The following is a 20,747-nucleotide window of genomic DNA, read 5'->3' on the forward strand; positions in this document are numbered from 1 at the left end:
AGAGAGAGAGAGAGAGAGAGAGAGAGAGAGAGAGAGANTTTTTTTTTTTAATGTCTAGAGGAAATAGGGCTAATTATGCAGTGCTGTCTGTGTTAATTCCATTCGTATGTTGTTAAAGTAATATATCAGTAGGGACTCTTCTGGCTGTTTGCAAGTAACAAAATCCAGCTTGAGACGTCTTCAGCAGAAAAGGGCGTGTACCGGAACCATTTCACTGCGAAGTCCGGGTCGGCTTGATCCCAGTGCTCGTCAGATGTCTTGCCCTCTGGCTCTTCATGTCTCAGCTCTGCTCTCCTCTGGGTTGGCTTTTTTCCCAAACAGGCCTTCTCTGCATGAGGGGAGTTTCAAGTCCGATTCCTGTTAAACTTGAACTGACAAGAAAGAGGGCTTATCTTTCCAAGAGCTCCCCCCAAAAGTCCTAGGATTGAGTCCCACTGGTTCAGATCAACCTGGTTAGCATCACTTACCTGTCCTGAGCGAATCACAAAGGAGCATGTATGTGTGTGTGTGTGCATGTGTATGTGTGTGCACGCGCATGTGTATGTGTGTTATGGTTAACCAGGCATAGGTCACATGCCTGGAGGTGGTTTTAGCTCCACCCGAACCCCATAGACTGAGAGGTGAGAAGGAGGCTCCTCAAAGAGTCAAAGGGCCATGGCCGGAAACGGGTATGGTTTCTAGGCAGGCAGAGCTAGCAATTGTGGGTGCCTGAATAAGCCTACTTTGACGTTCAAATTCTGAGACTGTCCGATGGAAAATTGTTAGGTCACATGGGTATTGATTTCATTTTTTCATGCTTAATTTAATGAGCTTTTTTAAAATACCAGATTTGAAGTAATGAGATCAGGGTTAAAAATCTCATCTCTGATACCTATTACTTCTGTAACCTTGAACAAGTCTCTGAGCTACTCAGAGCCTTAGTTTTCTCTTCCTAAAGTGAGATTAACACCCACCTCACGTCATTGTTATGAGGCACAAAAAATAGTATTTGTCAAAGTATTTTACAAACTACAAAGGTACGTGTTTGGGTTGTTTTAGAAATTATTATTTTGAGATAACTTCTAGTTTTTTTCTGCTTTTTCAACTGCAACTAGGAATAAAGGTATTTTAAAGTAAAGCTCATAATATTTAGCCATGTTTTACAAAACTATTTCTATTTTCCAGCTTGTAAGCCCCAACTGATACCTCTTCACTGATACGGAAACAATTATTCGTAGAGATGCAAACACTGTACAAGCAGTTCCTGTCTGTGTCATAACCTAATTAGCGTTGGAGCTCTGTGGAAAGGATTTATGGCTAATACCCGTACTTAAATACTTTTAAATACTTTATGAGTTAGCATACATCAAAATATATCATTACATTTTATGTTAAAATATTTCATTTCTCTTAAAGTGTATGTTGGCTATATGTAGGGGCAAGGCCTGACTCTTCCGTGGTCATTTTTTTACTTCCTTATACCAAACACTCCGTAAATACACAAGGTTAGAGGCACCACAAAATCACATCTTTCTAGGACTCCAGATTGAGCACAAATTGAGATGCGCTCAAATTTGGAGGGGCGGGGAAATAAACTACCTAGAATGGTAGTGTATCACCTGACTAGCATGGATCTGGTAGTTCATCATCATCATTGGTAGAGCCAGCACTGATTAATGAGGAAACTGAGGCATGGAGAGTTTATGTTGCTTACCCCAGGCCACACAGACCATAAGACGTGGAGCCAGGATTCAAACCCAGGCAGTCTGCCTTCACAGCCTGCACTTTAACTACTGTGTTGATGAACACCCAAGGGTGTCTCTACAAACTGGGTACCAGCAGACATGAAACATTCTAGAAATTCTACAACCCTAAACAGCTCCAGGGCAATGTTTTGAGTCCTTTGACAAATTTTGTTAATAACATCTAATACCTGATAAAAATTCAAGACAAGTAGAGAATTGAACTTCTAAGGTAGCATGGGTAAGCACTGTATTTGAAGAAAATCCTTTACTCTTAGCATCCAATTTTTAATTCTTTACATTTCAGGGATAGCAAACAATTGCTTCATGTAAACGGTTATGAAATGATGTGGCCCCATTCCTGTGTAGGTCTTTATTTTAATGAGGTTTGAATGCAGCTTCATAAAAGGTTGTCATTCTTTATATGCATTTAACACCTAGGTGATTCTTCTGTTCTTCTATTAAAAAAAAACAAAACAGGATTTTAGGGTGAGAAGGGGCCAGAAAATGTATCTAGTCCTGTCTCATGATGCATCCTTAACAGACAACCACACATTTCTGCTTAAAATTGTCACTGGAAAGGTGGCCCTCATTATGTGAGGCAGCCCCACCATTAGAAAAGTTCTAATTAATAGAACTTCTGTCTTATATTGAACTGAAATAAGCCTTCTTAAAATTCCTACATAATTAATTCTGTCTTCTGAAACAACAGAGAATAAATCTGCTCCTTCTTGATGAAAATAGTTCTTTAAGACTGAAGACAATTTGATGTCTTCCCCTCACTATTAATCATATCCAGCTCCTTGCCAATATCATTCTGATGAGTTAGATGTGGGCTACACATCATCCTGATTCCTCAGCTCTGGGCACATTTGTTTTCTTGATGTTCATGCTTAGCTGCATTAATGTATCATTAATTCTCACCGAGCTTTTCTTCACAAAAGTTTCCCAGGCTTTGTCAGTGGCCATGAGCCACACCTCCCTTCTCAGCTCTCAGCAGTACTCTGTGTGTTATTGTGTATTGTGTGTGTGTGTGTGTGTGTGTGTGTAATGAGTTTACACTTGCATTATTACTTTCCAGCTAAAATAGTTTTTTCAAGGTTATCCAGTAATCCTAGTCTACCAAAGCCTTTTTAAAACTTAGTCAACACTCAGTGTGTCAATGATCCTTCTCAACTATATAATGTGCTCATTTAAAAAGCTTACCTCAAAAAAGCACGCCTTTCAAGAAATCCTACAATTTATTGATTTCAATGTTGCACAAACAGAACTGAAGAAAAAACTGTAGCCTTCTATGAGAAACCTCTTAGGATGGTATCATGCAAGTTGATTGTTCAACTTGACCTTGTTTCTCCATATTTTCCGCAAGGATAAAATGAGGAAATAATGGGGTCTCAATAAACATAATTGAATGAATGGCTTTGTCCAATAACTATTTTCTTACCAGAGACAGGAAGCAGTGTTGAGTATATAGTTAATAAATGAGTTTAAATTTTAAAAAATGATATCCTCCATTTCAAGAAAGGAACATAAAGTATATTTTAAAGAGATGTTCCAGGCAAAGAATATTACTTTGCGAAATCGAGTTTCTCTGCAGCATTTCAAGTTATGATTTTTAAAAAAGCTGTTACTTTTTTGAATGAGTTATTAATATTTCTGCTTTTTATCGGTCCTGAAAAATGTCTTTAGTGGCATCCAAACTTTGAGGTAGAAGAGGTAAAATAGCACATATTGCAATAAACAGCATGATCCCAATTGACTTAAATTCCCTGCAACATCCGGAGAACACAGGGAGCTGAACAAATAGGGCCTGGATTTACAGTGTTCCATTTTTCCCTCTGCTCTATTTTTTCCTGTGAAGAGATTTCATAAATAATTGTGTAATATCATTTAGGGCAACAACTATCCTATTAGGCAATGCAGGTTATATATTATGTCTACAAATGAATAACAGGAATCACATAGCCTATAGTTCTCTTCTACTTTGGGAGCCTAGGGCTTATTTTATGTGCTCTTGGTACTAGAATTAGAGTTAACAGGGAAGGAAAGAAGGGAAGAAGGAAGGAGTAGAGGGAGAGAAAATCATAAATCTGTGCAGGCTACAAGTAATATCGGAATATATACGATGCCAGTGTACTTATGACGGACCAAACGTGGTATTTACTTCCTCCCACTCTTGCCAGATTGATTAATGCTGACACTACCAATAGCAGGTCACACATGGAGAAACAACTGTTGGCCTGGCTTTTCACTTCCAGCATGTGATTACTGATCTGTCCAAGAATTTCCCTGCAGACACGTGGGGAAGGTCACGATCATGAAGAACAAGGACTGCTCTTCAGAAAGAGAGAAATAACAGGAAGCAGCATTTTTTGAGTCCTGCATTCCCTGCAAATAAAATAGTTCATCTGAAACCTTTCATTTAAAGGGTCCATGGTAAGAACCCCTGAACTTGAGATATTCACAGTGTAGTTGAAGAGCGGAATCACACACAGTTGGTAGAAGGCCCTGTATGTATCACAAAGTGCACCCGAGAGGAGAGAAGGAGGATTGTCCCTGTTTCCACAACAGATCAAATGATAAGACGCTGGCCTGTGGCCTCTGGGGAGCACAGGAGACACAAAAGGTGGTGATTTTCTGATTTCCAGGCAGGATTCAGTTAGTGCCCGTGAAAGAAGAGACCACAGGGCTGTCACTGCCAGAAGAAAAGATGCCTAGGAGATGTTGGGTGTGTGATTTCTTGACCGAATTAAATTTGTTTGACTCCCTCCTTTGACAGATCTCATCTCATTTTAATCTCTGTTCAGGAAGCTGCTGAGTTTGCTGGCTGCTGACCGAGGCCTCTTTCTTTGGGGCGCCCTTTTTTCGTTCGACTTTGAAGCTATTTGGTTCGCTCTTCAAGTTTGTTTTTGTTTTATTGTAGAAGCGCTGTCATCCAAGAGAAGGAATTGACTTCATTATTCCTTTAGCTTTCACTCCAAAGCTTTCCTATTTCTCGTTGAATTCTTGCTGGTCAATTTCTAAACACCCCGCAGTATGAAAGAATTATGACAAACATAAGGGAGAAACAGAGGAAAAGCCAATTTCTTTCAGGGCTAGAACAAGGCAGAAAATTTTATCTCTGATAGAATCTGACCAGAGGGCTATATTTATACAAGTTTCTTTATTAAACTAGCTACACAGCATCGGCTGACTCCCGGAAGGTTTTCAGTGCCTAATTGGAAGTATTGAGTAGATGGAGCTATTGTCAGCTTGCTCCATCCCAAGACCCACCATCAGCCTCTGGATCCCAATTTACCACTGGTCCTGACAATGGAAAAAGGATGATGTTCACGGCAATTTCCATTCTATAAACACCAACTAAAAGCAAAGTGGATCCCTTTGTGACCTATGCCTTGTACCCAACAGATGAGTAGTCACTATTTTAAAGGAACGTCAGGGTGCCAGGGAGACAGGTTCTTAAGCTCTAAAGTGGGGGTTTTTTGTTTGTTTGTTTGTTTCAAATTTTCATTTTCTCCTTGAAAGAATAATCTTTTTACAGTGTTTTACAGTGTGGGCAGCGTTGACTTGATTTGGATATAAAATGCTAGGTGCTCAAAGAAGGCTTCTCAGAGAAGGTGACGTTGGAGTAGAACCTGAAGGAAGAGAGGGAGCCTGTCCTGCAGTATCTGGAGGAAGAACATTTCAGGCAGAGGGGGAAACAAATGCAGAAGCTTCGAAGCAAGAGTGTGCTTTGCTGTTCAGAACCAAGTGAGCGAGAGAGAGTAGTCGGGAGGGGTCTGGAGAGGGAAGGCAGGGATGGCGCCAAAGGATGGAGATCCTTGCAAGCCATTGTGAGGACTCTGAATTTTCTTCTGAGTTAAATAGAGCCGAGTGACATGGTCTGGCTTTAATTTTAAATGGACTGTTTTGGCTATTGTATTGAGAATAAGGACTGAGGGTGCAAAGATAAAAGCTATGAGACCAGTTTGGAAGCTAATAGAATAATCAGAGTAAGAAAGGACAGTTGCCTGGACCAGGTAGTAATAGGAGAGTGAGAAGATATTAGAAGTAGATTTGACAGGATTTGTGGCTGGGTTGAGTATGAAATGTGAGTGAAAGGACAACTCCAGCGGGAGAAAGGGGTTTGGCTTTTGCTGAGATAAGAAAGCTTATAGTAGAGGTGAGATAATCAGGAGCTTGGTTTCGGGCATCTAATCTAAGGTTAAGATGACTATTAATCATCAAAGTAGAGGTGTCAAGAAGGTGGGTGAATATCCAAGTCTGGAGTTCAGAGGAGAGGGCTGGGCCAGAGATACAAATTAGGAAGTTAGGCCTGGATGAGACCACGTAGTATAGCCAGAAGAGGAAAAAGGATTGAGGGCTGACACTCCAGGCAGGATTCAGAGGATGATCGGATCATAGGATTCTGAAAAATGGAAGGAGTGATCAACTGTGTCAGTTAGGTTGAGACCAATGAAAAACTGGGTTTGGCAGGGTGGAGGGTACTGAGAAGAGCAGTTTCAGCAGAGTGGGCTCAGGTGAGGACAGGAAAAGGGAAAGTAGAGACTGTATAGACACCTCTTGGAGAATATAGACACCTCTTGGGGAATTTTGCTTCTTAAAGAAGAACAGAAATTGAGCAGTAGCTTGAGGAAGACGTTGGGTCAAGGGAAGGAATCTCTTTGCTTTGAGTGGAAGATGTTACAGCACTTTTTGAGAATGCTTCAGTTAAATGGGGAAAGTGGATGACGAAGGAGAGATAATTTATTGTAAACTACTGGGTCCCTGCCAATTGAGCAGAAAAGAAGTCCACCTTCAGGAGGAAAAACCCTGAAGATGGGTAATATGCTTTATTTTGTTTTTTAGATTTCAGTGCAAATACGGTTTTTTTTTCTGAACTGAATTCATGACAAGCTGAGATACAGATGGTAACAAGAATGAGATGTGTGTGTGTGTGTTTTAAGAAAACATTTCCAGACTCAGGAGACAGGTCTGAACTAAAGATAAAATTAGACACCTTCAAACGTGTATTGACTTTATCGTCAAAGAAATAAACATTAAATTATTAATTATATCTCAGTTATATAAGACTACTTTATCTTTACTCAACCCTCAGTTGTTTGGATTTCATGATAATTTAGGTTCAGATAAACTGCATTAGTCTTTGTGGTATATGTGGGAAGGGGATTGAGAGAAAATTAATAAGCAAATTGAATTGCCCAGGGGTGTTTAACATCCTTTTATAGAATTGCTTCCAAGCTCTCTATAAGCAGCTCTTTATCATATACGTATGCTAATTATAAAATTTCTTTTTCTCTTCAACAAAGTTGCCAGCCCTTTTTCAGCCTTTATCGGGAAAAAAATAAGAACTTTTCTACCAAGAAGTCTGCAGGGCTAATTTCTGTTGCATTTTGCCAGAAGTGTGTCAGCAGTGACATAGGTTAAAGAACAGACTGGACCACCTACAAATGATAATGAAGAACATTAATTAATGATCCTGTAGTGCTTTACCATTTACCAAGACGTTTTGAATATATTCTATGATTTCATTTATTCAGTGAATCCGTTTGACAGCCTTCTGTATTCTAGGTCCTAGAAATGGTGAAAAAGGTCCCCCTCTCATGAAGCTTACCATGAGCTGCACGACACCCTAATGAAATATGTAGGTCAAGTACTATTATTCGTCTTTACAGATGAAGATGTTCTACTAAGCCTTAATTAATACTTAGATTTAAACCGTTACTGTTCTAGGAACTGGGGCCTCAGATGAAATTTCATCACTTCCCCCAAACTTTTCAAACCTCAGTATTTTAATATATGTCATATCCTGAAATGTTATCTTCATAAATATAATGAAACCCTACGGCGGAAACTTTCATATTTCAAAAATGTATTCCAGCGCTCAGTCTGGTCACCATGTGTCTAGAAGAGCCATTTCATGTCACGAAGACACCAGTTACGGCTGGCCCACCTTACATTACTGCTCTGTGAGCCCGGTAAATTCTTTACTGCCAACAGAATTACCGCAATATCTGAAATGCATTAGCTTTTTTCAAAACAACCTTCATAATTAAAATATCAATTAACTGCCTTTGCTATAAACCCTTTTAAAAATCTGACTTTTTACCATTTGCATTGAGTCACATAATTGTTGGAAATTAAAGCAGCATTACTCCTTTGAAGTTTAAAACATAGCTTATAAATGGAAAATAGTTATTGTGACTTCTTTAAAAGATAATGTAAGCCACATATGAACTCTCTTCAGAGTAGTTTTTTTTCCTCCTATCATTGAGAAAATTTTTATATGGATTTTTAAAACATAAAGTAAGTATGGCGTGATACCCTCTTTCTCCTCCCTGACTCTGGTAACTTTCTGTGACTATCGGAAGATACAGTTGTGAACCAGGGCGCTAAGTGGGAATTTTCCTTGAGGTACTACGTACCGCAGACTCTAAAGAGGAAGCTACATCCTGTTTCAGGTTTATCAAGAGGTGGTGAACCCTCCCCGAGTCGATTTCCAGCCCATGTAGCAGAAGAGGGTGCTGAGGAAGGACTGGGAATTGTCTGAGCCACTGTAGAAAGAGCTGAGGCTTTTCTTCCTTCCCGTGGGAGCATGTCCTCATGTACTGCAAGCCTCGTGAGAAGGGCTTTAAGAGGAATGGTCAGCCAGAGTGGAGGGGAGCCTGCCAGGAGGGGAAACTGGCATCTCTTTCCAAGTGGGACTTCTGGCAGGCAGATGCACGTGGCAGTAACCTGAGCTGAAGAAAGGAGAATTGGAGAGAGATCCTGGCAGAGAGGGAAAGTGATCACCGAATAGCCAGCCCCACGTGGCAAGGATATGTCCGTGAGATGCCAGTGGGTATGCAGAGGGAGGCTGGGCTCATGCCGTCTCCCCTGTGTCCTGTCCACGGGGCATGCGTGGGCACAAGGAGGGCCGCACGGAGGAGGTCAAGCTAGAGCCAGATGTCTCACATGGGGAACTGCGCAGTGGGAACTCCAGCCCTGGCAAGCCGAGCTCCCCGGAGAACTCACATGGGCATAGCACAACTCGGCCTGGAACGTTCCTACAGGAGGGCATCCAAGGCCAAGTCGGTGTTGCCCTGATAACCGGTGACAACCGTCAGAGACAACTCAGCCACTGCCAGATAAGAAAAGGGCCCTTGTCCTTCTGCACCCTCTTCCACAAGTGAGCACATGATGGAGGTAGAGCTTGGGGTTAGGGGCATCCAAGACTGACACCCCACCTCAAGCTTTTTAAGCCCCAAGACTGGCCTGTAGTGAGGGAGAGCAATGTCTGAATCAGATATGATATTAGAGTTTTATGCAAAATGGATCCTTCATGACTCAAAGTGACCCAAAATATCAGTTGGCCTGTTGCCCATCACGGAGGAGAGACTGGACATGGCCCATGTGGGAGTGCTGATTGGAAAACAGTAAAACTTTCAGGTATTTGGACCCCAGGGGAGTTGAGACTGTTCCATTAACTGGTTCATACACACACACACACACACACACGTGTCAGGATCAGTAAAATAAGTTCCATAGATCTGGAGAGTCCCTCTGCCTTCTGATGACATCAGTACCGGGCTGGCACTCCTTCCTAACTATTGTAGCAGGCTGGTATGTTGTGACACTCCTTCGTGTGACCTGAACTAGCTACTTAACCTCTCTGAATGTCAGTGTCTTCGTCTGTCAGATGACAGGCAGTTCCTGGGTTAATTCTGGCACTAAAAGTCCATGAGCATGGTAGATGTGATTTATGTAAAAGAATTAGCTCAGAACTGTGGGTGAGAATACTGAAAAGATCAAGGGTATCCTACAAGTATGTTTGTGCCAGTTAAGATGATAATCCCACTAAAGCATGGAGCTGATATATTTAAATCAGATGGCAGCTAGCTCCTGGAGACAGGCTGGGGGGATAAAGAGACCAAGACTTAACTTGCAAGAGATTTGATTTTTGAAAAGTGGGAAGAAGAAGATGCCCCTGTGAAGAAAATAGCATGAAGTTTCGAGGGAACTGAGAAGAGCAGAGCTGGTTTAAGTGGCAGGTGGTTGGAGGTGCCTTTTGGTCAGAGTCTGGGGCTCTTTCTTGCTTAACAGAATGCCAGTGACCTGACAGTCTTTCCCCAGCAAGCCATCCAGATGACAGAAGGGTGGAAAGCAGGGATGTCGATGTGTGCGGAGGTGCCACTGTAAGTGGAGGCAGATGTTAAATTTCTAGTGGACGTCTCTAGGAGGGTGAAGGTGGAGGTAACATTTAGCCAGGGAGAAGCTTTCTTTTCCTTAATTTGTTTGCTGATGAGATTGTTCTTTGCTGGGTTTCTAAACCATGTTGTGGTTATGCCCGTATCTTCTTCTTGCACTGACCTTCGTACCTTTGTTTGTGAGTTCTGGGGATGTTCACAGTGCTCGCTGGATGAGTTTAGGCGCTCTGCCATTTTCTGTGATTCAATTTCATGGTGTTTTTTAGAATGATGAAATTCAGGAAAAGAACTCTGTAAAGGCCAGCCAGGAGCCTAGTCAGTTTAGTGGTTTCTACTATAACTCCTTGGAGGGGGTGTTGGTTAGTTTGGCATTTGGTCCTGAGCAAACATTATTGCCTTTCAATAATTGATAGTTATTAGATTGGTAATGGCGTAGTGGAGAGAACAAATTACGGAGCTGATTCATTAGGTGCACAAATGCTGTTCCCCAAAGTTTCTGCTTGAATAACAGAACAGAGCTTCCATACCCTACCCGTTCCCCGCTCCAGCCTCCTTCCTGCCACCCCACTGCTGGGCGGCAGACTGACACTTCTCCCCTTGTTAACCACAGTTTTGCCCTTGAAGACTCTGGAGGGAAAAATATCTCCTAGGTTTATCAAATGGAGTAGTGACTAAATTAGGAAAGTCATTTTATTGCATTGTTTGCCCATGGTCATTTGGAGATAAGAAAAGCAAAATGTTTGACCTGTGCTAAAGATTTTTTTCCCTTCTTTCCTGAACTTCATAAAAATATTGATCCTCTGAAATGAGTGATGTGATGAGGGAAGGAATTTTTTATTCTCTTTGGCAAATGTAAAACACAGCTCACTTTTTCCAGCATGATTGGTAATTTCTCTTGATATATAGCTAGTATGTAAAGTGGTCTTTTTTTCTAGCCAACCCAAAATGTTTTTAAGCAAAAGAATGGCTTGGAAGTCAATTATTAAAACTTAGTCTTTTTTTTTTTTTTTTTTTTTTTGTTTTTTTTTTTTTTTTTTGGAAGAAATGTGCTTCTTTGCTTTTTATTATTTTTCTCCTTCCTTTCCTTGATGCTACATTAGTAGCTGCCATGTTTTAAATATTGACAAGATGAGATAGTTTTCTGTTTATATCAGCAGTCGTCTGTCTGTGAAATATGGACGAATCAGAACGCTGGATTTCCTTTCTCAGCCATCCATCAGGTTCATAATGTAAGGTTACAAATAGTTATTTTCTCGTCCTAAATTTGCGCTATGTAATGTGTTGCAAAATGTCGTCAACAGCCATAGAAACTATGTCCTGGCAATGCAGAAAATTTGTGGTGTCTAATGACTCCTGAGATTTTTTTTGTCTATTATACTTTATTTACTGTGCCTTGTGACTAGTTGACGTGCAAACATTGTCCTAAAATGAGAAAAATACTTGGTTTTGAAGTCTGCAGTTAAAATCTGTCCCTTGTGAGTTTTGGCTTTCATCCCAGGTGTCTGTGTTAACTTGCTTTCACAGGAAGAAGGAAAAGGGTAAATTGATATATATACACGTATATATCAGTGTTTTTCTTCCCCGTTTTGTACTTCCTCGTGTCCATGGGCTATTCAAATCATTGTGTCTAACAGTTCTCAAAGGTTCATGCGCTTTACTCGTGAGAAATATTTGAGTATGATTTGCATGATATCCTGTATAAATTTTATGCAAATGTGGGAGGAGTGTCACCAGGAGAGGCACTATTACAGCTGAAAGTGGTTCTCAGCCTTTTCCTATTTGACAGTACTGAATTGATCTTTGAAACGCATATGAAACCGTGACCTATTTTACTCTGAGCTGCTTAATATTCGAATGTTCACATTTCACCTTCACATATTTTTTTAAATTCATTTTTGTTTGGAAAGTAAACATTTTAATGTTCAGTTTTTCTTCCATTTGGTATTTTAAAATAAAATCCTATTTTCATATCCTGTTAAATTTTTCCCATTGGATAGCCTGCTCTCTGAGAGGTTGAGACATTTGGTTGAGAATCACTAAGCAGAGCTCTTGGAGTGGCATGCGAAGGGCCTCTCTCGGGGTGCCACATCAGGCACACCTCTCCTTCTGTGCATGGAACTTCTGGCTCTTAGGGATGGTAGGGACTATACACTGCCTGATGCTGGTGCTCCAGTGACCCAGCAGTTCCTCCCAAACCTGTAAATGCTAACCATGTTCAGAGGTGGCCATCTCTGCTCTTTATCATCAAATGGAACAAATATAGTATAACCAACTGCATTTGACCAAACTAGCACTCTTTATTTTTGAAGACTTTTTTTAAAGGAACTACAGCAGCATCCTGCTTTCATGTGTGTATGTGAATGTTTGTAGGAGGCTTTTCCTCACATTCACCTCCAGATACCTGAATGCATATCTATAATGAATAGAGCTATATGTCGCATTCCTCAAAGCCTTAGATATAATGGAAAGCAAATATAATCACTTAGATCTTATGTATGTTTGTTTGCGGAGCCCATTTCTGATATTGGTCAGAATTATTGAAAAGGAACCTTAAAATAACAATTATTTAAAATCATTTTAGTTTTTCATTAAGTGTTCTGAAGAAATAGAGAATAATGTTTGTTAATATTCAGATCTAAATTTACAAGCAGGTAGGTGGGAGCAGTTCCTAGTAGAAAAGATTTAAAAACCTCTATTTTAAAATATCAATTAAATCTTAATTTTGAAGAAATTTTAAAAGACTAATACAAGGCTTGGAAAATACCATACCTTTCTGTTCACGTTAGGAAGCTAAGTCATAACCACATTTAATTACAGACATCCTTAGGAAACTTTTTTCTCAGGAAGAAAATAAGAATATAGACAATGTTTCCCCCTCTGTATTCTCAGTTTCCTTTTTGGGGAAGAGCGCTATACGATATGATGTTTTAGCATTAGCTTTAGATATCAGGTGCATATGAACTAAAACCATAAAGCTTTACTAACTTTTGAAATGATACAGTTTAAAGGCTGTATTTTGGACTCTGCCATCAAATAAAAATCTATCTATACATTTTTGTGAATTTTTTTTCTATTATAACTAAATTCGGCCAGTGGTTTTATATTTTTCAGCTGGTGGTATAAGAGATATTTAATTTAATTATATCATATTAGGAACAACCCAATTATAGTCTTTCAAACTCAGCTAGACTATGAACTTATAGTTGGCAGTTGGTAAATACCTATTAAACGGGATCAAATCTCTATCTAAAACTCTAATCTTAAATTATGTTTTTTCTTTCTTTAGAAGGTTAATTTTTACTTGAGCTTGAAGGGATAGTTAATGATGTCTATTTTCCTCTTTTTAATTGATATATCCTAAAGGAAATAAATAAATATATACATACCAAGTAAATGAGGTTTGAAGCCATGACCAAATTATTGGAATATTAAGATTATTCAATACATAATAAAGGGAAGATTTTCTTTAAGTATTTTAAGCTCTAAAGAGATAGCCCGAAGACATTTAGTAAGAGTGGTTTGAATCATTTTAATTTATCTTCTGTAATTACTTAAGCCTTTTTAAAGTACTGCCAGTCAGTAATAGTTTAAAATATGACAGAATTTACTCCAATTTTTTCCTATTTTTTTATTCTAATTCGTTTTTACCCATTTTGATCTACTTTTCATTAAAGACAAGATTTGATTATAAATCATTATTTGAGGCAAAAGAATTTTTAGATGTTTGACTTTTATTTCATGTTTAATAAACATTTTGAATTGGAAAAAAATATTAATTTTTTATTTGCCTGAAAAAATATAGGCATTATCTGGATATGAATGCACCATTTAATAAGACCTAACAGTGGGCTTCACAGTTCGAAATGATTTTATATATAAGGCAAAAACCATTATTTGCTTTCGGTCTCTTTTGCTACTCCTAGCTCCTCTTAGCTCATTCTGCTGTAATTCAGCCTCCAGGAGGGTTGAGACCTAAAGCACCCTTGGTCTCTGAACTCTTTTGTCTTTATTGCCAATCGACCACGTGAAGCTGAATCCCACCTGAGGGCCAAGGCCACACGTGCCTTTTATAAAAGTGTAATGTCAAGTCCATCCGTTCCCATTAAATTAATTCCATAGAGAAAAACCGACTCCTACAAGTCTTCTAAATATTCTTAGATCTAAGGCTAAAAAAAAATAAGTTGATAAATTTACAGGGAAAAAGGAAATTTATTTTCTTATAAATGAAATCTTGGGAACACGTTTCCCTCTGTTTGAAAATGAATTTCTGGAAATAGCACTAAGTATGACAAAATTCAATTTCTATTTCCAGAAAGAAAAATTCAGTCAAGGTAGAGAATTTAAAAATATTTGGACTGGAGCAATGTTTCAAGGCCAGAAAGAAAATAAAGTAAGGATTATATTTTTCTTTGCCAGAGTGATCTCTGCCAGATCACTCTGAATTCAAAGCAGGTGGTTTGTGATTGCTGGACAAAGTACAGTCATAGGAGAGCAGATGATGGTGCTGCCTAAACAAAGCTAAATGGATGTGCCACTAATGTCTTCAAGTGGTTATCTCATAAGAGATCAAGATAATTTCCAGATGGAGGTGGTATGTGCTGGGGCTTGTTGTTCTCAAAATGGCTGCTACGACTTTTGTGGATGATGTAAATATTTGGATCAGCATTTGGCTGTAGTTCTGCTTTAAGTGTATGGAACTCACATTGAAGTTTAATTATAAACGTGCCTGAGTTAATTCAACAATTAGAGAATGAGTTTGCACATGATTTGCATGCTTAATGTACTAACACCTGAAACATCCCCGAAACCCCAGCTTCTCCCCACCATCCCCTCCCCCGCAGCCCTATTCCCAACCCTTGCCAGGCAAGCCCTGGTAGCCCCAGCTCCTGCCATGTTTGTTTAGGCTGTTTTGAAAACTGCCTGTGAAGCTCGGCCAGGGTACTGCAGCTAAACTATGACAGGGCTAACATGAAGATCTGACGCTTGGTTTGAGTTGTCACATCAGCAGACACGTTCAAAGGATCTTTTGATGTCAACCGGCTCCCTTCGTATCATTCCATGGAGTTGCGTGCAAACTTCTGTTGTTCTGTGAACAGTGTTACCTGTGACTTAAGTGTACAACACCTGTTTGCTATGTTATTGTTGCTTTATGGGGAGGGGGGAGAAAGGGGAAGAAAGTTAATGGGGGAGATTAGAGGATGGTTTGCTAGATTTAGGGAGAGCTTTTAGTTAAGAACTCATATCTGCATGTTTCCAGAGTCATAACTATTATCACTTAAAGGTTATTACAATCAGCTTCAAAATAATATTGAAATCCACATAGCCTACATTTTAAATTTTATACTAGTTTTTTTTTTTAGAGCAAATCACAGCCAGTTGAAACGAAGACAAGAGAAATAATAAAGATCCAGATGTTTGAGAAGGAAAATAAAACATCAAAATCAGAAGTCAGAGAAAAACTTAATCCTAAAATCAATTGCAGTCAGTTATTTTTTTTACAGAATAAAAATTTACATAAATATAGAGAAAATTCAAGAATGAGTCAGAGATGGATCATTAAACAGACAAAAATGCTAAAATAGATATCCCAGGTAAAGTTGTAACAACATCAATAGGCGGGGGATAAAAGAACCAAGCCACATGCAAGGAAACTGACAACCAGAAGGAAACTAACTCACACAGTAGCTCAGAATAGAGCATGCGAGAGAACTGGCCACACACTCCAGTGAGAAGCCAAGGAAATAGCATGATGCAAGCTTTGTTCTTCCTACAATTGGGGCGACCCATCTTAAAGAGAAAGGCTTCAGGTTCTCTGCCTCTATGAAAAGGCCTGTGGATTCCTGAGGGGGATCTAGAATTTTCTTCTGGTTTTGCAAAGCCAGTTAGAAACTTCCAGAAGGCAATGACCATGCCTAACACTTTCCGGCATTGGCAGCCACCTCATATGCCACCCTAATTTAAGTCCAAACTGCATAGAGAAAATTTGCATGCTTGTCCTCTTCCCCAAAACTCAAATCCTGTTGAAGCTATTCTTGGAGAATTGTGGTTATTAACCTTTTGAGGTTTCTAGATTCTTTCAGAGGATTTCTTTCTCCCCCCAAACATATACTTACATTCAAAATTTCGCATTCTTATCTTAGACTCCTTGAAGATTCCACCTAAGAAATCCTACAGTGTCAACCCATTTGCTAGTACTTCCATAGAACTTAGTCTCCAACCAAGGTTTTTGCTTGGTTTTGCAGCTCACGAGACCTCTTTATATTCTTTCAACTCCTGAGAAAGATAATTTCTCATAATTCCATAAGACCAGCCAAATCCAGGCTAGAAAAGAGTGGCTATGGAAATCTGCCTATTGTCTAGTTAGTTATGTCTATTTGAGAAGAACTGAATTTTGAAAAATCAGAATCTTGACCAGGGAAAAGAGTAAGAAATCTCTCATGTTTAGTGTCTAAATCAGATAAGAGCCCAAAAAAGCTCTGCCAGTACGGGCCTTGGACTTTGTAGATGCTCACGCTAAACCATTATATAGGCATACCTCATTTTATTGCACATCACTTTATAAAGCTTCATGGATGTTGCATTTTCACAAATTGAAGGCAAGACCCTCCACCAGCAAAAGATCACAACTCTCTTAATTGTGGTACTTGATTGCAGTGGTCTGGAACCAAACCCACAATATTCCTGAGGTATGCCTGTCGTAATAAAACAGGTCAGGACTAACCTCATGGAAAATGATAAATAAAATGAGGAGATGTCCTTGTGTCTTAGGTTTGTCTTAGGGGGCATGTGTGTTATATGATATCCCATCATATGTGAACATGCTCATATTTGTGAATCAAGATCCTCAATACATGCATATGCACATATAATCAAACTTGGTATTTAATGTTTAGTTCTCATTTGTGCCTTAGGTATTCCGAAGAAGGTAGATGAAGACATCCAAAACAATCACAGTGGCATTATATCAATACAAATGAATTCAAATGAGGGGACTGAGTTGACACCCATTAGTAAATCTTCTGAAATTTTGTTTAGTATCACAAGCACCTTTTCTCCAAAGATAAAATTATTTGAAGGACATGGTACGTGTCATATTTGGGGAAATGAAATTTATAGAATTGAGTATTTGGAACATAAAAGCAATTCAAGCTAAAAATTTCAAATGATCAAGTTTAAAAACAGAAAATTCTTTGTTAATCAATGTCACCATAATAAACTTAAAAAGGAAAATCAAAACTTTATGCTCTTTTCTGTTGTAACACGCAATTATGAATTATTACATCATTTATCTATATCTTGATGTTTTATTTTAAGATTACTTAGCTTAGAGTATCATTCTAAAAAATAGAAAATTCAACTTTTTTCACTCCTCAAAAATAACTCAGCTTTGGGAAATATGCTAGTGTATATAAAACCATCATAAACAGGGAAAGTATTTATATACATATAATACGCACAAACGTATTTGCACATTTACAGCGCATGCGTATAAGACGGACTCAGGCTAGCTATAGGGAATGTGCTTTGCCTACTGCTCATATCACCTCTAGCATAAATGTGATTTTCAGACGGGAGACTGGGGAGAACCTTCCATTACCTTGCGACCTCCAAATGAAGCCACAGCCTCAACTCCAGTACAGTACTGGCAACACCATCCAGAGAAGCTCATCTTCCAGTCATGCGATTACAAAGCTTTTGTAAGTTACCCTGCATTCAGTATTTGGGTGTGAGTAGAAATAGATAGTATATTTCTGGCTTCTCTACTGTTATATATTGAAAATATACCAAAATGTCCATCTTTCTAAAACGTTCTCCCCTTGTCTTTTTCTTAAAGTAGCCTTCTCTCCTCAGAGAAAGTCCAGATAGAGCTTTATAACACCTGTAATCTTGTAAGCTTAAGGTCTGTTTTGCCTTCTTATATAGCTGTATATTTTAAATGAAATTTTGTCAGGTGCAATCTTGAAATGGATATGAGTGCAAGTGTAGCACATACAGACATCTCTATTCACCAGTGGTCTCAAAACCTTGGGTCTACCACCTTATATAAATGCCAGATTCTTTTTATTGTTATCATTAGGATTATATTACTGGGCATTTTTTTTAAAATAGGAGAGGGATTCAAGCTTAGCCAAGAATTGTGAGTGATCTGAACAACTAAATTTTCAAAAGATACCATAGATTTGGGGGCAGGTGGTTGTCATGACTACAACAGGTTAAACTAACCTCGGCAGCGTATTGAAACTGCCTCTCTTAAAAAGAAATATTTCAATTAGTGCAAACTTTCCTAAACCTTAAAAGATAAGGATTTCACCAAGATCATTCTCCTTAGTTAAGATGTGGGCATTCTGGTTATCTCAGAGCAATTTAAACTTTTTTTTTTTCATCTTGTGCTATCTGTACCTCTGTTACTACTTATTTATCTTTATGCATTGGATTTATTTCAATAGTAATTTCCCCAAATCTGTAGGATTGAAATGCCTCCTCCCTCCAAAGCTCGAACGCCAAATCCCTGAGATTTTCTGGACATGCCTTTCTTCGAAGCCTTTGACCAAGCAAGCCCTCTGCTGCTGTGCCATTGCACACCGCCTTCGGGGACCTCCCGGGTCTGCAGGACTGACTGCCAACCCTGTTCTTGCAGAGTGCCAGGGTCTCCTCTGTCATGTCAGAATAATTGTTTTTTTTAAATAATTATTTTTTAAAAAAATAATTATTTTTAATTCACTTTTTAAAAAAGAGACACATAGAGCTCTTATTATTTATCTTTTGAAGGAAAAAAAAATAAACAACAAAAGGAAAGAACCTCACCAAAGGTTCAGAAAAGTTTGAGGAGCCAATCGTTAGACAGGCAAAATAGACATTTTGCTAAAAACTATTGGCTCCCAGCCAGGACTTGGAGCATTTTGTACTAAGGCAGTATTGGGTGGCATCACCTAAGAGCAAGGTGATTGGTCATTCCTGGGAGGGGAATTTCTCATCCTTCTACCCCATTCAGCCCTCCAGTGCCAGTTCGCACCAGGGACTCAGCTCCCTGCGCTGTGGAACAACTGAGAATGATGTTCTCCCTCCCCGCACGCTCCCATCCAGTTCTCAGGTGGATCAACCATCATAGGGCACACAGCTGTGAATGAAAAAGATCCAGCACGGCATCTCTGCCTAAGAACAGCCTAATGTTAATTACCTATGCAGCCAACTAAGCCTAAATGGGCTGCGTGTTGCTCAACTTCTCAGCTGTCTCATACAACCCTGTAATTACATAGATGGTGCTGTGATTTATTTTTGCAGACATTGCTGCCTCAAAAAAACAGGGAAAACATTTTTAGATGCCCCCATTTTGCAGTTAAATATGATTTGAAAGATGGCTGCAGTTTTATTATAAAGAGCAATTTACAGCTTTCAGAACTGTTTTTAACTCTGCTGCGTTCTCTCTATAAATGCAATTATTTGTTAGGATTAGTGTTCGTTTTTAAAAGTTATACAACGATTTATAGACAGGAAACCTAGCCAGTAGTACTTTCACAGTTTGCTTTTAAATCGCTATTTTTCATAAATCATTGGACTTTTTTGTATTTTAGTATTTAGGTTCTATGCTGATAAAAGAGCTCAGGGGGACAGAATCAACCCAAGATGCTTGTGCAAAAATGCGGGTAAGTTTGCCAAACAATTTTATTTCTGGTTGCTGGAATACTAAATACTGGGTATGGATACAAATTGCCACTTTTCAAATTACTATTATCTTCATCTGTTGGTCTGACAAATCACATTGGTATTACATGAAAAGGTGTTTGTGCTTTTTTCACATTTATACTTGAGCTTATCTCTGTAGTTTGAGTCGATGTCTGTTTAATATATTTATACCATATTATATATACTCTTATTTTTAAAGCCCTAAAATTAATTATATGTTAATTGTATGTTAACACTGATCATTCTCTAGGTTAGGAGAAGAAAAATGATCTTTTGTTTATTACAAGTAAATATTGTCTATGGCCATGCCACACTGAATGTGCCCCATCTCATCTGATCTCGGAAGCTAAGCAGGGTCAGGCCTGGTTAATACTTGGATGGGAGACCACCTAGGAATACCAGATGCTGTAGGCATTGAAAAAAAAAGAAAGAAAATATTTTAAGCACCTCCTTGACACTCTGAGAATATTTACTGAAAAGACCTCCAATTAACTAAAAATTATCAAATGCAAAAGTATTGAGAGTATATTATATAAAGCTGATATTTTATGAGGCTTCTTAATCATTCTTTTCATTTTTTTTAGTATAAGAGAAACGTCCAACTCTGAGTTGAATCATATAAGAATAGCAAGCATTGACCATAATGGCCATTCCAAATGTCTGTGATTGGTGGCTGCTGGATTCCTAGGAGTCGACATTAGCCAAACCAGATCTCACTCATACTGCATAAACACCTTAGCTTTTCCTTTCACATGTCCCTTATTTTTGCTTCTTCCACAGCAGACTTATAGGAGTTATAGTGATGTCTGACTGACAGTACAAAATAATATTGAACTTATTCTACGTAGCAACTAACCAGAGTCTAATTTAAGATAATTTGTGAATGAACCCTAACTTTGATTTGTGGCCAGTACACCCTGTCATTTATTTTATATGAGCAGCTTTTGGTGGAAAATATCAAAAAGCATATAATTGAACTAAAACAGTTATCAAAGTAAATATTTAATATTCATTTGTCATAGAAAGCTAAATGTGTGTAAATCTTCATGAAATTGAGACCTCAGCATGTGATCGCCAATTTAATATTTTGATCAATAGCAGAAAGACTGACATGGTTATTTGATGGTTATTTGAAAGACTGACATGGTTCTATTTG

General features: G+C 38.7%; 1 protein-coding gene, 1 long non-coding RNA gene and 1 pseudogene across 14 annotated transcripts in view; 2 read left to right on the forward strand and 1 right to left on the reverse strand.

Moving 5' to 3' along the window:
* LOC120611600 (uncharacterized) overlaps positions 1-20,747 on the reverse strand; it is a 37,425-nt gene that overhangs the window by 15,240 nt on the left and 1,438 nt on the right. For 3 of the 4 annotated variants that reach the window (XR_005655233.1, XR_005655234.1, XR_005655232.1), the window contains exon 2: positions 202-328. This is a non-coding gene — a long non-coding RNA (uncharacterized LOC120611600). Of the gene's footprint in view, positions 1-201; positions 372-20,747 lie in introns of all 4 variants that reach the window. The other variant, XR_005655235.1, reaches the window with a different exon arrangement.
* LOC120611598 (ankyrin repeat and sterile alpha motif domain-containing protein 1B-like) overlaps positions 1-20,747 on the forward strand; it is an 83,025-nt gene that overhangs the window by 9,164 nt on the left and 53,114 nt on the right. For 7 of the 10 annotated variants that reach the window (XM_039874045.1, XM_039874041.1, XM_039874042.1 and 4 more), the window contains 2 exons: positions 17,476-17,604; positions 19,480-19,551. In XM_039874045.1, coding sequence (XP_039729979.1) covers positions 17,476-17,604; positions 19,480-19,551 — 201 coding nt within the window. Of the gene's footprint in view, positions 1-11,061; positions 11,137-13,648; positions 14,298-17,475; positions 17,605-19,479; positions 19,552-20,747 lie in introns of those variants that run through there. The other 3 variants (XM_039874046.1, XM_039874047.1, XM_039874044.1) reach the window with 2 other exon arrangements.
* On the forward strand, positions 19,887-20,005 carry LOC120611813 (uncharacterized; annotated as a pseudogene).

The sequence above is a fragment of the Pteropus medius genome, unplaced genomic scaffold, assembly GCF_902729225.1.
Source record: "Pteropus medius unplaced genomic scaffold, Ma_sr-lr_union100, whole genome shotgun sequence".
In the NCBI taxonomy this organism is placed as follows: Eukaryota; Metazoa; Chordata; class Mammalia; order Chiroptera; family Pteropodidae; genus Pteropus; species Pteropus medius.